The following is a 14047-nucleotide window of genomic DNA, read 5'->3' as shown; positions in this document are numbered from 1 at the left end:
TTAAGGACCTAGAGGGCCATTGTGGCCTCGAGGTCACAGGTTCCCCACCCCTGTGCTAGATTATGAAGATCCCTTTAAGATTTAAGTATTATAAATCTTTAAATGAGCAGGAACTGGTTGTGAAGAGGATTGTAAAAATATCCATTGAACAAGAAATGGCCATTTGGGTTGCCATGTGTATACACATGACCTTGACAATGAGGCACCTGGTGGCAGTGAGTAGTGGTAGTCCTTTATTTATGCTGTGGGTGCTTTTATTTAAATAGAAAATTCTTACTCTTCAAGAGCCAGCTACCTTTTTGGTGCAGTTTAATTTCTTTCATGTGCAAGACCTGTATTCATTTACATGGCAGGTCTCAGGGACAGGGTCTTGGATTCCAGCTACACCTGGTCTGACCATCACAGCCTAGACTTACCTGTCATTACAGCCTGCACTTATAGAAATATCAACTTTAGACCTCATCTTGCAATTCTGATTCACAGTACTAGATAGCATGTGACAACAGTAAAAAGGGAGGTAACATTCACTTAGCGGTTTGAATGAGAATACATACACAGTTTTTTGCATTTCATTTTCTAACACTTTCAACTTAATGTGAATCAACATACACCTGATGTCTTGTAGTCGTTACAGAATTCTGCATTAAGGTGTAAAGAGCATGAAACTGAATACATGAGCACACTTCAATCAAGTTGGTTGTTGCAATTCATGACAGTATGATATGCTTAGTCTATTCTCCATGTGCTTAATTCCCATTGGTGGGAATCATAGGTATGAAAGAAGAGTCCAGCTTTTTGATTTGTGTTGGGATATGCCTGAAATTGATAATTATCTTCACAAAGAATGATAAAAATAGGGAGCATTCGATCTGGGATACATAAGTAGGGGAAAAAACTCCAAGAGACTGAATATATTGAGAATTTGATACATGACTCACAGTCATTTCTATTTTGCTCTATGAGAAAATAATTTCTTCCTAATCTTGGCCAAATATAATTTTGATTCATAATATTAAATTAAATTAAATTAACCATTTGGAGTCTTTCTTCAAAGTTTTAGAAATTTCACACGGGACATTCAAACTGAAGTTGTTTTTAAAAATTATTTGGTTCATGGAAAATGTTCTTTCAAATACTGAGGAAAAACAGGATAATTCTGAATAGCAAAAAAGCACAAATTTCACTGGAAGTTTGGTTGTCCCATTGGTCAAATGGTTTTTCAGAAAAGATGAAGTCCAGAAGCACACAGCCCAATGTCACATAGATGAGATGAATTTCAGGTGAGCATGTGAGTGTCCAATGACATGGAATTAATGGATCCCTCTACTAAGCGACAGATCTAGGTCTGCCAGGCAGCTTTGGGGTGTGAAACCTTGTATTAGTTCTAGATGCTTAAAGCTGTTTGTGTTAGCATTATGTTCAGAGATGAAAAGTGCTGCTAATTAAAAGGGAAATTGAGACTAAGGGATGAGGGGTAGACTAAGAGCTCAAAGAGTCACCTCTTCCAGGATGCCCTGCAAGAGTCACCATAACATGCAACTAACCCCCTCCAGCACCAGAGTGTTCTCTTTCATTTTGCTCAGGAGGAAAGGTTGGAGAAAGTAGACCTCTGAGAGGAGATGCTACAGACTTCCAAGTTAGTGAATGAACTCCCAGCATCACTAGGGTACTCAGGGTAGGACGAACTGGATGAGATGATGTTTTTAAGCCTCTGCAGAGCAATGATCAAGAGCAAGAGCAGAAAAGCCAAAAGGCTGAGAAATATTGAAACATAGATGTAGACGTTGGACAAATGGCCAGAAGATGAATCCACAGAGGTGGACAGGGAGGTGGGAAAGAGCTCCAGGAAAGTTCCGTTCTCCACGCTGCCCACAAATCCAGATGAAGGGTCAGGGTCTGACATCTTTGTGGTGTGAGAGATAGAATGAGTGTATTGGAGATCGAAGTTACAAGCAGACAAGGGTTAAATTGGACAGATTCTATAGTTTTTCATTTTTCCATGGAAATGCTGGCAGAAATAGCAGGTTGTTTTGTCCAAGCTGAAGGTCTTGCTTTCCAGACAAGTACAATTGAAGATCTGGTGTCCACTGAAACTGTAAGAAAACAGAAAGAACTGAGTACACTGCTCAGAAAACATCTGAGGCAATTCTGAATTTTTGCTTTCCTTTTTTTTTTTTGGTGTGCCTATATGAAACATGCTTATTAAACCTGGTGGGAGAAATACCAAAACTCTTCCCTAAGAGCAAGTATGATTTACCACGTTATGAACAACGACATGACAATGAACTTTTATTATCTCTCCACAGTACACTAGGTGCTAGGTTTCTCCAAGTTGCTAAAGATAAAATTAAAATACATTTCTTATGTGTTCCATCTGTTGCAATTTCAACACATGCTGCAGTATGAAGCTCTGTGCACAGGCCCCCAAAGATTCAAATGAAGGTCTACCTCCTCCAGGAAATTCAAATTTCACCAGTTCTGGAACCCATCAACCCACCCCCAGACCAACTCTCCCCTATCTGCAAACTCTGGGAATAATTGCTTTTGTAGTTTCTATTGGGATCATAGTTGTCTGCCTTGTTTCTCCTATTAAACTGTAGTCTCCTTGAGGATAAAGACAATGTCTAAATGTTTCTATACTTTGATATGTAACCCAAGCCTGTCAATTGTTTTTAGAAAAAAAGAAAGCATCGATCATCAACTTAAACTAAGCAAAATGTATACATCTTGCATCTTGTCTTTGAGTCTATTCCCCATCTTTCTCTTCTTTCCCCTCTATACTTTAAAGATAAAAAGGTTGATATTGGCAGATAGGTTTGAGCAAAAGTGTGGTAGAAATCAATGAACTCACTCTCTCTACAAGAGCAGAGACATTGTATGCAGAATTTCTTCTCATCTTGACCTCTCCTAGGGCAAGTCAGAGACGTCATAAAGTAAGAGCTGGAAGAGACCTCAGAGGCCATTGAGGCAAACTTCATTTTACAAGTGAAGAAAATGAGTCTGGGTGACACAAAGTGACTTGCCCAGGATCACAGAGATAGTAAATTTCTGAGACAAGATTTGAAGCCAGGTCTTTCTGACTCCAAGTCCAGTGCTCTTTCCAGAATGCAGTAGAGTAGAGCTGTCTATTATGATGGCTCCTGCTCTGGGCAGAGTCTCTGGAACTCCTTAAAAGAGGGTCCAAGAAGCTTTCTTTTTAGGGCAATGGCTCATTTGAGCCATTGGGGACTAGAGGGTGAAGCTTAATATGCAAAAGTAATATCTCTAGAAAAGATTAGTAGAATACTCTGTTTTTCATGTCCATAGAAGATATTGATGGGCTGAAATAAGTCCAAAGGAGGGGAAATGCTAACATGGAGAGGAGATATGAAATTATGCCATAGGAGAATCAGCTGAAAGAAGTGAGAATATTTGCTCTGGAGAAAAGAAGGCAACCTAATAAGTCACCCAGAAATATTAATCTACTGGACATCCACATAGCTACTAAGTCGGAGAGTCAAGTGTATTTCAGAAATTAAGAAATGGGTAGGATTGGAGTATGTTGAGAGAAAAGAAAAAGAGGTAGAAAGAAATTATAATGAATTAAAAACAGAGAAGAGTAGAATGCAGGAAAGCAGTACATTTTTTATTGATTTCTTCTTCCTAGAAGAATATAGTTACATTAGATGGAAACTTGGGTATCATCCTGTAGAATACTGGAATGGAAATTAAATGAAGAGTACGTATGAGATGATAAAGAAGTTGGGGCAATGAACATGGTCTCTTAGAGCAGACCACATATTGGTGTTCGAAGGTAATATATACATGAGAATCATTAAAGCACTTTGGGTAAAGGAGATTTGGAAAGTGGGACTTGATGAGTACCTTCAAGTATTTGGAGGACTCTGATGTGGAAAAGGGATCGAATTTGTTCTTTTTGACCCCAGAGAACAGAACTAGGAGGAACTGGTAGCAATTACAGAGTTTTTGGATTGATACGAGGAAAATTTTCCTAACAATTATAATAGACCAAATGTGGAATGGGTTTCTTTGAATTCAGGTCTCCATGTGGAAGCCAAAGGACCACCGGTTGGGGATGTTGGAAAAAGAGATTCCTGCTTAGCTATGGGTAGAGCCTAGACAAGCTCTGAGGTTTCTTTCAATCGGAGATTCTGTGATCCAGTGAGGGTATGAACTCTGGTATGAAGGGAAGAATGGAGCTCATTAGAGAATTATATAATTTCAAAATAATTGTCTAAATCTCATCCCCTGAAGGCACAATGCTAGTGGCAAAACAGCTCCTATGACACCACTTATTTTTTCTCTGTCCTTCATTTTACCTTTAAAACTTGCATTTCCTCTCTGTTCTTCAAATTTAATTAAATATGTGATTCTTCAAGAGTCTGACATTCCCTGGTTATGGCCAGAGCAGGGCTATACTAATGATCCCCAGGAAGAAACAGCCTCTGAGGGGGCTGTCCTTATTAGGGTAGGCTAATGAGTCTTTGCAAGTTCCTCTGGGTAGGCCAGTGACAACATCTTGGTAGTACCTAAAATAATTTGCCTCCTACAGCTCATTATGCTTTGCCTGGTGACTTTAATTCCATTCTACTGCCACAGGCCCTTAACAGCCCTAAATAAAGGAAGAATTATAGTTGGATATTGAGGGTAACACTTTTTTTATTGTATGACCGGGATGCTTTACATGAGTGTAGTAGCCAAGCTCTCTGGTCTAGCTCAAGTAGAACTGGGAGGAAACTTTGAGATCATTTTGCCCAACCTCCTCACTTTACAGATGTGAAAAATGGGTCCCAGTGAAATGAAATTACTTGCTCAAGGTCACACAGGTAGCAGAATGCAGAGCTGGGAGCCAAATCTTGTCTGATGACCCTAAATCCAGTGCTCTCCCATTATGGCCTGCTCTCCTAGAGGTAGTATGGCATGCACACACCACAGGGTCAGAAGATCTAGTTTTGAGTCCTGGCTCTACTATTCATTACCTGTGTGACTTTGGGCAAATTACTTAACCTTTAAGAGCCTCATTTACCTTATCTGTAAAGCAGGTATGATCCAGCTTCTCTCATAGAGTTGTTTTGCTGAAAGTAAATTGTAAATCTTAAAGAGTTACATAAACATCAATTACTATGTTATATTATTTAATACGATATTATATATAATTATCTTATACTATAAACTATTCTAGTATACTATATATGTTGTTGTTCAGTCTTGTTCAACTCTTCATGACCCTATTTTGAGTTTCCTTGTCAGAATACTGGAGTAGTTTCCATTTCCTTCTCCAGCTCATTTTACAGATGAGAAAATTGAGACAAATAAGGTTAAGTGACTTGCTCAAGGTCACACAGCTAGTGAATATCTGAGATCAGATTTGAATTCAGGTCTTCCTGACTCTAGCCCTCTATCTGCAGAGTCACCTAGTTGCCATACTATTACATAGTATATATACTAGATACATATATATGTACTATACAGACACACACATATGCAAGATGTGCAAATTTAGAGAATCCACTCAAAATATTCACATGGACTATTTATGCCCATCTGTGGTAGAGCCTTCCCACCTCACATTGGTCTGATTAGCCACAGTTGGACACCCTGTAATTTGACTCTAACATAGTGATGTCATTTTGGGCCCCTTCAAGAACACAGGACACCAACCATTCCATCAACCAACTATGCATACAGTATATATAGTTTAGTACATATATTATATATTCCATTATATATAATACTATAAAATACACTGTGCTATATCATATATCTTATATTATACTATATACTATAGTACCCAATATAGTATATATGTTATATATACTATACTTTATTATCTTATATATGCTCTGTTATACTATGCTTATACTATATTATATCATAATGTGATAATGGAAAACACTTTGTAAACTTGAAAATATAATGTTAAGTACAATATAAATAAGTAATAAATAATAAAACCCATAAAATTTAAAATACAATATAAATATAAGTTATTTTAACTAATGATCTCTGTTATTAACTGGTGGGGAAACTGAGAATCAGAAGAGAACTGTCATACTATAAAGCAGTTGAGCTGCAGAAAACAAAAGAATTCTTATTATTTCTAGGTTCTGAGAAAACTGACCAATACTAAAGTGGTTTTTTTTGCTTAACTTTCAAAGCTTTCTAAGAGCAGTACATTGTGAGTTAATGTCACCTATTGAAATAATATATAGGAAGCCCATAGTAAAGGAAGATTTCTGTAAAACGTCTCTTCTACCAGATAACATTAATATGACTATATAGAATGAACAAAGAAATATTGCATCCCAATTTTCCATTCTTCTCCTTAAATTACTTTAGAGAAAAAGGTTTGAGATTTAATATAATTTTCAAATCACTACTTAAATTTTAAAATGACAGCAACATCAACTTCATTTCAACCCTCTAATCTAGAAGAAAGGGGTACATGTATTGTTAAGCAGATGCTTAATTTGGTAGAATTCAAAAACATTTTTTTCCATTTGTTGCAAACTGCATGCTGCTTCATTTTATTGTTTAAATATTTTATTCTGCAGTGTATGAATAATAGTGATGTGCCAGAAATAAATAAAAACCTAATTTTCCATGTTTACGTGTAGGAAGCATTAAGCGCAGGATGGCAATGCAGAGGTGAAATCCAATCAATCTGCAATTCCTCTGGGATAAAGAGTTGTCCAGATTGATTCTTTCTGGATGGTTCCTCCCAAATAACTGTATTTAAACTATAGATGAGACTTCAACTGAAATGCATACCCTTGCCCTTTCTCTGCCCTGCTTCTCCAAATTCCTCTCCTTCCAGGTGACAAATAAAGGCCAGGGCAGCAGGATTTTGATGCTATTTCCTAAGCAATCTTCAGAAACTCATTGTATGAGCGATTGGGAAGGAGAGAGCTGTATCCCAACATTATAAATTGTCATTGACGGAAAAGATTCATTTCATGGTCAGTCATTTTTCCCCGGATTCAACAAACTAACTCAGGAGGATATTGGGACAAGGCAAACAGGTTGTGGGAGAAATTAAGATCCTTTATTAATTAAGTTTAGCTGCAGTGGCAGCAGGGACATGCTGCGATAGAGAAGAAATACATTGCTTCTCAAGGCAAAGGGGCTTTTACTCCTAGCTAGCCACTCCAACCAACCAAAGGTCATTCAGTGCCCCTTCTGCCTCAATTGTCTTACTTGTAAGACAGTAAATTATGTCCTTTATGGAGCTATTAAGAGAAAAACATATTCCATGGAGAAAAGTCGCATCCTTTTATGTTTAGAAATTGAACCATGGAGAATGGTAGAGACATTGTCAGCTCTCCTCAGGGTAAGAAGCTGTCACAAAATTGTCTTGGAATCTGTTGACTAGATACTGCTGACAATCCCCAATCACCAATGCAGAGATAATAAAGAAAAAAAACCGAAATTTATCATGCTCAGGGAGCAGGCCATGCTGAGGACATGCCAAAAAGTCCTGAGCATTAGTTTTAGGCTACATTATCTAAGTTTTGGTTATATAAACAGGATGTGTACAATGGTATTTCAAAGAGCAATTGGGAAAGATAATGATTTGCATGTCAAAGAATAGAAGAAGATCTCTATCAGGTAAAGCAGGGAACTAGCCAATAGTTGATATCTCAGCTTGATTTTGCATGCTAGTTGTGTGAAATGCTCATCTTAAGTAAATGGCAGTATGAAAGTTAAGTCAGATATCCTCTTATCACAAAGTGAACAGAGAATGGCTGAGTGGCTGTGTCTACTCTTGCAAAGTGATTAGGCCAAGAAACACACCAATCTGATTTTATGTAGCATTGGCTAAGTACAGGTGAAGGAATCAGCTTGTGTTAACTGTAGGCAGCAGGGAATTCTCTTACAATATGAATCAAGTCTACTTTATTCTTTTCTATTTTTGTTTATTCCACATGTCCTTTGGGTTACTTTCCCAACTCCCACTCCCACTAGTAGTTTGGGGACATCAGGGAATGACTTACTATATCTCTTCCTTTCAAGGCTCTAGGGGTAACCCCAAGGGACTGGGTTTCTAGTTCTGTTGCTCATAAACTCTTACTGTTATGCTTTCCTCTAATAATAAGCCAGTGGGAGAGTAGAACAAACAGTACATTAGGCTACTCTGTCCTAGAAATACACGCAGGCTCTCAGGAAGAGTGAACTTGACTTAGAACACAATGGTAGTGAGTTACATGTGTAGGATATATGGGTGGCAAAGGGGTAACTCATAATCTACATCCCTTTTTAGCCTGCAATTCCTTTCCTGAGCCCATGGGCATAATTTTTCTCTGGTGCGAGAAGCCCCTTAAAACTGCTTCCTCCCTTGGACAGCCATCTTCATCTTTCTGTCTCCATGTTTGTATTGTTTACACATTAAAAATGTTGTCTGTGCCTTTACATTTCCAAGCATTTCATTTCTACCAGACTGGTTAGCTGTCAATTAGCTTTACCTTGGTATCTATATTTTCTCTCTCCTTATACTGATAAGAGAAAATGCTTGAGGCCCAACAATTTTATAGTCTTTTCAATTCCATTCCTGAAACATAGGTGAAGATCCTGCTATATGTAAGGCACCTAGCTAAGCTTGGGGGGAAAAAGAAAAAAACTTCTGCCCTCAAAAATCTAACTTTCTATAAGACAGGTAAGAAGCTAAGGTAAGCTATCTGAACTGTTCCCAAGTAGTGGTGGTAGATTCTGGATCCATTCACATACTCTAGTTCTGTCCCTATTGTGCATATATTCCCAACACATCTGATTGGAGTAAGGGATGCCATTTACAGCCCTGAAACAGAATGAAGCTAAATGATCCATATGGAAATTGACTCTATGGCCCTGGCTAGGCCACTTTAGTATGTTATTCTAACACACAAAGCCAATATACAATATCTGCCTCTCAAATTATCACAGCCAACTTCTTGGTTTGTGAGCCTTATTTCAGTTCACTGTCTATTGCTCCTTTTCTTTCAGTAGGAACTTGAAAGCTTTTTATTTTTTCAAAAAGAAACCTGGATGGACAGTTTGGAGAAATCATTTAATGAAAGACCCTCTCCCAATAGATCTTCGTTAAATGTTCCCTGAACTCAAACCTTGTTCCACATTCCAAATGAGTGTTCCCAGGAATATAAGTAAAGGTGAGCTAGAATTAAAAGAGATTAGATTGTACATTTCTCAATATGACATTAATAAAATGCTTTCCTCAGCTGAACAAGTGATACACTGAAGATATTGCAATTCTTTTACTTTAGTTCATATCTGAGATCTCCCATTCTATGGAATTCAAAGCAGAAAATACTTGAAACTTAGTTTCTTAAAAAGTCCAGAGGCCATTGTGCTATGTACATGAGCATTCCTGAGTTTGGAGTAGAGATACAAAGAAATCAAATTGGATTTGTCTTCTAAAAGGTGCATCTATCGTTTTTTCTGGTGCTACCCAAAAGTATTTTTGGTAGGCTTACTTAGATTTCTTGTAGACTTTCGAGGAACATGAGCTGAGAGAGACATACTGATTCAGCTCAGCAGCATTCAGTTAGTATTCCCTACATGCACAGGGCTGGGCTAAGTGCTGTAACAAAGATGCTTTAGTTACAGCTCTGACTCTGAAAGGGCTTGCAATCTGACGGGGTAACTAAGGCAAATGCACGAACAGCTATAATGCTAGGAATTATGGCAGGGAGGGAAGAGTACCAGATTTTGAGTCAGGAAGAGTCTGGGGTTAGAACCCCACTTCAAATATTTATTAACTATGAGGCCTTATACAAGTCCCATAATGTCTCTCAACCTCATATTTCTCATTTGTAAAATGGGCATAATAATAACTTACTTCTCAACCTTGTTGTGAAGATACAGAGTGCCTTGAAACCTTAAAGTTTTATTTTTTTATTATACCAAAAATACCAAGAACCCTAGAGTTATGTGAGGGTTCGTAAGAAAGAGAGATCACTTCCATCTGAAGTTAGGAAAGGTTTCATGGAGAACATAACCTTGAAAGCTGGGTAGGACTTCAACAAATTGGGGATGGAGAATCCACATGCAGGAGGCAGCCCGAACAAAGGCACAGAGACATGACATTTACTTTTGGAATATGAAACAGTAAATAGTCAAGTTTGGCCAGAATATATGTTTCTGGGGAAAAAAAGCCTGGGTATTCTTCAGAGACTTAGCTGAGGAGCTTGCATAACCTCTCTGAAGCATAGGGCAGGTGGAGAACAATGGAAGCTAATTTGGAAGGATTGCTGGTAGGATCGTTGATGATTAGAAGGTTGATGCCCTTCAATGCCAGCATTCGAAAAGGATTGAAGGTCTTCGTTAGGAGAGTTACATGGTCAGAACTGGGCTTTTAGAATGATTAATCTGGCAGCAATGTGTATGATTGACTATAGGGCTGGGAGAATGGAGAAGAAACAACTAGCTAGTCTCAGTAAGAGCTGCTGAGGGCCTGATCTAGGGTGGTGGTAGTGGGAATGGAAAAGAGGGGATGGAAGGGACAGAAATTTCCAAAGCAGAAAAGGTAGGACTTAGCAACAAATTGAGTATGTCAGTGAGGGATAAGGAGGAGTCCACAATGAACTAAAGCTTTCTAGTCACATATGTACCTGGGAGAATAAGGAAGTAAAAGAATGGGAATAATTTTGAAGAGATAATAAAAATCATAAAATCACACAATTTCAGAGACTTGTCAATTAGGCCAAGCCACATCTAGAAAGAATTCCTTCTTCAATCCACTGGTGAGTGAAGTAAGCCATTACCTCCCAAGGCAGACCATAGTGGTTTTAGAAAAGTTTTAAGGTGTCTTTCCTCACATCATGAAATCGGCCTCTTTGTTACTTTAACCCAATGTTCTTGGCCCTACCCTTTGAGGCCAAGCAGAACAAATTTAATCCCTCTTCCATATGAGAGTTCTTATTGATGACAGTTATGTCCCCTCTAAGTCTTCTCATCTCCAGGCTAAACATCCTCAGTTCCTTCAACTGTTCCTCATGTGACTTGTATCCCATCAGTACACTGATTGCTCTCCTCTGGACACATATCAGCATCCTTCTTAAAATGTGACATCCAAAAGCGCGCACAAAATTCTTGATGTGTACAGTGAGATGTTGCCTTCTTATTCCTGGATACTGTGTCTCTCATTCATTTTGTTACACTATGTAGGACCTGTCAAAATCCTACTGAATCCTCACTCTCTCATCCAATCTGCTAGCTCTCCTTTTCTAGCGTTGTGGCATCTGCAAATTTATAAAGCATGCAAGCTATTTAGACCTTTTCCCATATTGTGGATAAAAATGTTACATAGGACCAATTACAAATCCCGAGGATACTCCACTGAACACCTCTTTCCAGGTTGCTGTTGATCAATTTAGTGACTACTCTTGATCTGGTCTGGTCATATGACCACTTCTGAATCCAACTAACTATATTGTCTTCTAGCCCATGTCTGTCTAAACTCAGCAGCAAAAATATCATGAGAGACTTTATCAAATGCTTTGCTAAAGTTGAAGAAAACCTATAGCATTTCTTTGTTCTATCAGTCTAACAACTCTACTTAAGAAAGGTTTAAGTTTGGTCTGTAGTTAGCCTGTGCTTGAGGAAACCATCATGCCTCTGTGCTCACTGTTTCCACATCATGCCTGTGCTCACTGTTTCCTTTTACAGATGTTTGTTAATCATTGCTTTAATAACACTTCCAAGAATATAGTATACAGTTTCCATTCTCTCCTCCTTTCAAAAAAGTGGGATATTTATTCTTCTCCAGTCCTCCCTTTCCATAATCTTTCAAAGATCATTGATATTGACTCAGCAATTACATTTACCAGTTGTATTAATACTCCAGTATATACTTCAGCTGGGCCAAGAGAGGAACTCATTAATAATAGGTCATTGTTATTATCCCATTAGTTATCTCATGTATCAACCTCCCATTAGCCATTTTTGTTCTGCCCTTTCTAGTCCAAAGATGCCAAGTCCCTATGGGGAAACAAAATGAAAATTAATCAACTCTGCTTTCTCTCTGTCAATTTTCCACCTGAGCAATTAAGCCCTACTATTTAAAAAGTTTTAAAGGTTGACATCATGAATTTCAATAGCTTGAGTGCAGATTGAGATAGATGATCTCTTCCTTGCTTTGGAAATGGCTTTCCTTGGACCTGGATCAACAGCATCAAAAGGTAGATAGACAGATTCCTCCTTTGTAAAATGTAGGGAGTAGGGAGGGGGAAGACTAGTTGACCTTTAAAGTCCCTTCCAGCTCTAAATCTAGAATGCTATGGTACATAGAATTTCTTTCTTAAAAACACTATTGGGGCAGTATTTTCATGTGGTCATGTCATTTTAAAGAGATCAGGGAGCTTTGTGCTCCAATTCAAGGAAAGACTGCCTGTTCTGGGTAATATAATAACAATGGCCTCAATAAGAAATAAAATAGAGAGCAACTTGAAGCTTACAGAAAAATACAAGCTTGCCAAGGGAAGGATGGGATGATGACAATAACCTCTGGGCAAAAAACAAGGTTGCTCCCTACACACTTGAAAAATTGTATAAAGAAAATAGCCCTAGAATTATTATGTGAAGATTTGTGGGCAAAAGCTATAATGAGTCTGTGGAAAGAAAGAAGGTAGGAAGTAATATTGGTCTTTCAAGATGTTATAGCATTTTTAATGAGAGCTTTCAGGCTCAATTTCCCCTTAGTTCTGAATCATACTCAATAATTTAGGAAGTGTATAAAGGAAAAAAATCTCTAATTTCTTACCAGTGAAATCTGATTATACAATAGCATAGTCTTCAAAGGGAAGTGTGATTATTTTGAACAAGACTAGACAAGTCCCTGCTCTGGAAAAATGGACTGGTATTTGTCCACTGATGTGCGTTTTCTCTGCTGCCTACCATTCAGACAGCACAATTAAAAGTGACATCATTTTACCTGCTATTTCCAGCAGAACCATGACCAGGGATTTTTGTACCTGAAGCAAAAAGCAAGAAAGGTGCCTGCAGTAAGGGAAGGGGGAAAGGAGGAGATATGGAGACCTTGGGACAGCACCATTAAGTAGGGAGAGGGAATAAGCATTACTAAGCCCCTACTATGTGTCAGACACTGAGCTAAGTACTTTACAAATATCATCTCATTTGATCCCTTATATGTTCATCTGGTAGCTTCATTTCCAATCTAACTGGCACTTATTAAATGCTTCATATGGTGTGTTTCAAAAGTCAGTGTAGTTTTAAGCTTTTTTTTTTTTCTAATCAAGGACTTCTAAGGGTAGGCCTAGCAAATATTTATAACAACCTGTAATGTTATGTTTTAAAGGACACTAAACCAGCAAGCTGTTTCTGGGGAGCCTTAAGACTCTTTTTTTAAAATCCCCATTTACTGGCAATCCTTCTATTGTTTATTACTTCGAATGTATCCTTTGTCCTTTGGGCATTGACAGCCCATAACTCCAGAATCCATGGAAATTCAGGTATTTCTTAAGCTTCCTTGGGGGGAAGACACTGGAAACTCTGTAGTTTGTGGCCACCCCTTGAAGTCTGTCCTCAATATAAATAGCTAGCATTAATACATCACTTTATTGTGTTTTTTAATCATCGCAAGAGGTCTTAAGGCAGGTAAGGTATATGCTATGATCTCGATTATACAGATGAGGAAACTGAGGTGACTTGGCCAAACTAACAAATGACAGAGCTAAGATAGGAATTTAGATTTTCTGATTCTAAATCCAATTCCACCTTGAGTATATTATAGCTGTCTTCTAAGCTAGGCTCAGCAGTTGAATCCAGTTTTAGTAAACAATCTTGGGCACAAGTACCAGCGTGTGTTACCTGGTAGCATTTGTCTTCCCATGGTAAGTATCACTCTACCACATTTTTAGCACTCTGAGTCATTCCTCAATTAGTTGAACAAAATTCCAAGTTGTTTACTATCCCTTATTTCAAAGAATCATCAGATCATAAACTGGAAATGATATTCTGCTTCTCCCTGTATATGTGCATACACACACATACATACACATACATAAAACATATCTATCCACACATCCACACATAC

General features: G+C 38.1%; 1 protein-coding gene across 1 annotated transcript; it reads right to left on the bottom strand.

Moving 5' to 3' along the window:
• Positions 1 to 1579: 1579 nt before the first annotated feature.
• On the bottom strand, positions 1580 to 1903 carry SERTM1 (serine rich and transmembrane domain containing 1). The gene has a single exon (XM_027856893.1). The coding sequence runs from the start codon at positions 1901 to 1903 to the stop codon at positions 1580 to 1582; it is 324 nt and encodes a 107-aa protein (XP_027712694.1).
• Positions 1904 to 14047: the final 12144 nt, after the last annotated feature.

The sequence above is a fragment of the Vombatus ursinus genome, unplaced genomic scaffold (genome assembly GCF_900497805.2).
Source record: "Vombatus ursinus unplaced genomic scaffold, bare-nosed wombat genome assembly UNPS02011700.1, whole genome shotgun sequence".
Classification (NCBI taxonomy): domain Eukaryota; kingdom Metazoa; phylum Chordata; class Mammalia; order Diprotodontia; family Vombatidae; genus Vombatus; species Vombatus ursinus.
The sequence above is the reverse complement of the archived record's forward strand: the minus strand, read 5'-3'. Positions and strand labels throughout refer to the sequence as shown.

Coding starts and splice junctions, on each gene's coding strand:
- SERTM1 (XM_027856893.1), bottom strand. CDS start 1,903: ATGTCAGACCCTGACCCTTCATCTGGATTTGTGGGCAGCGTGGAGAAC.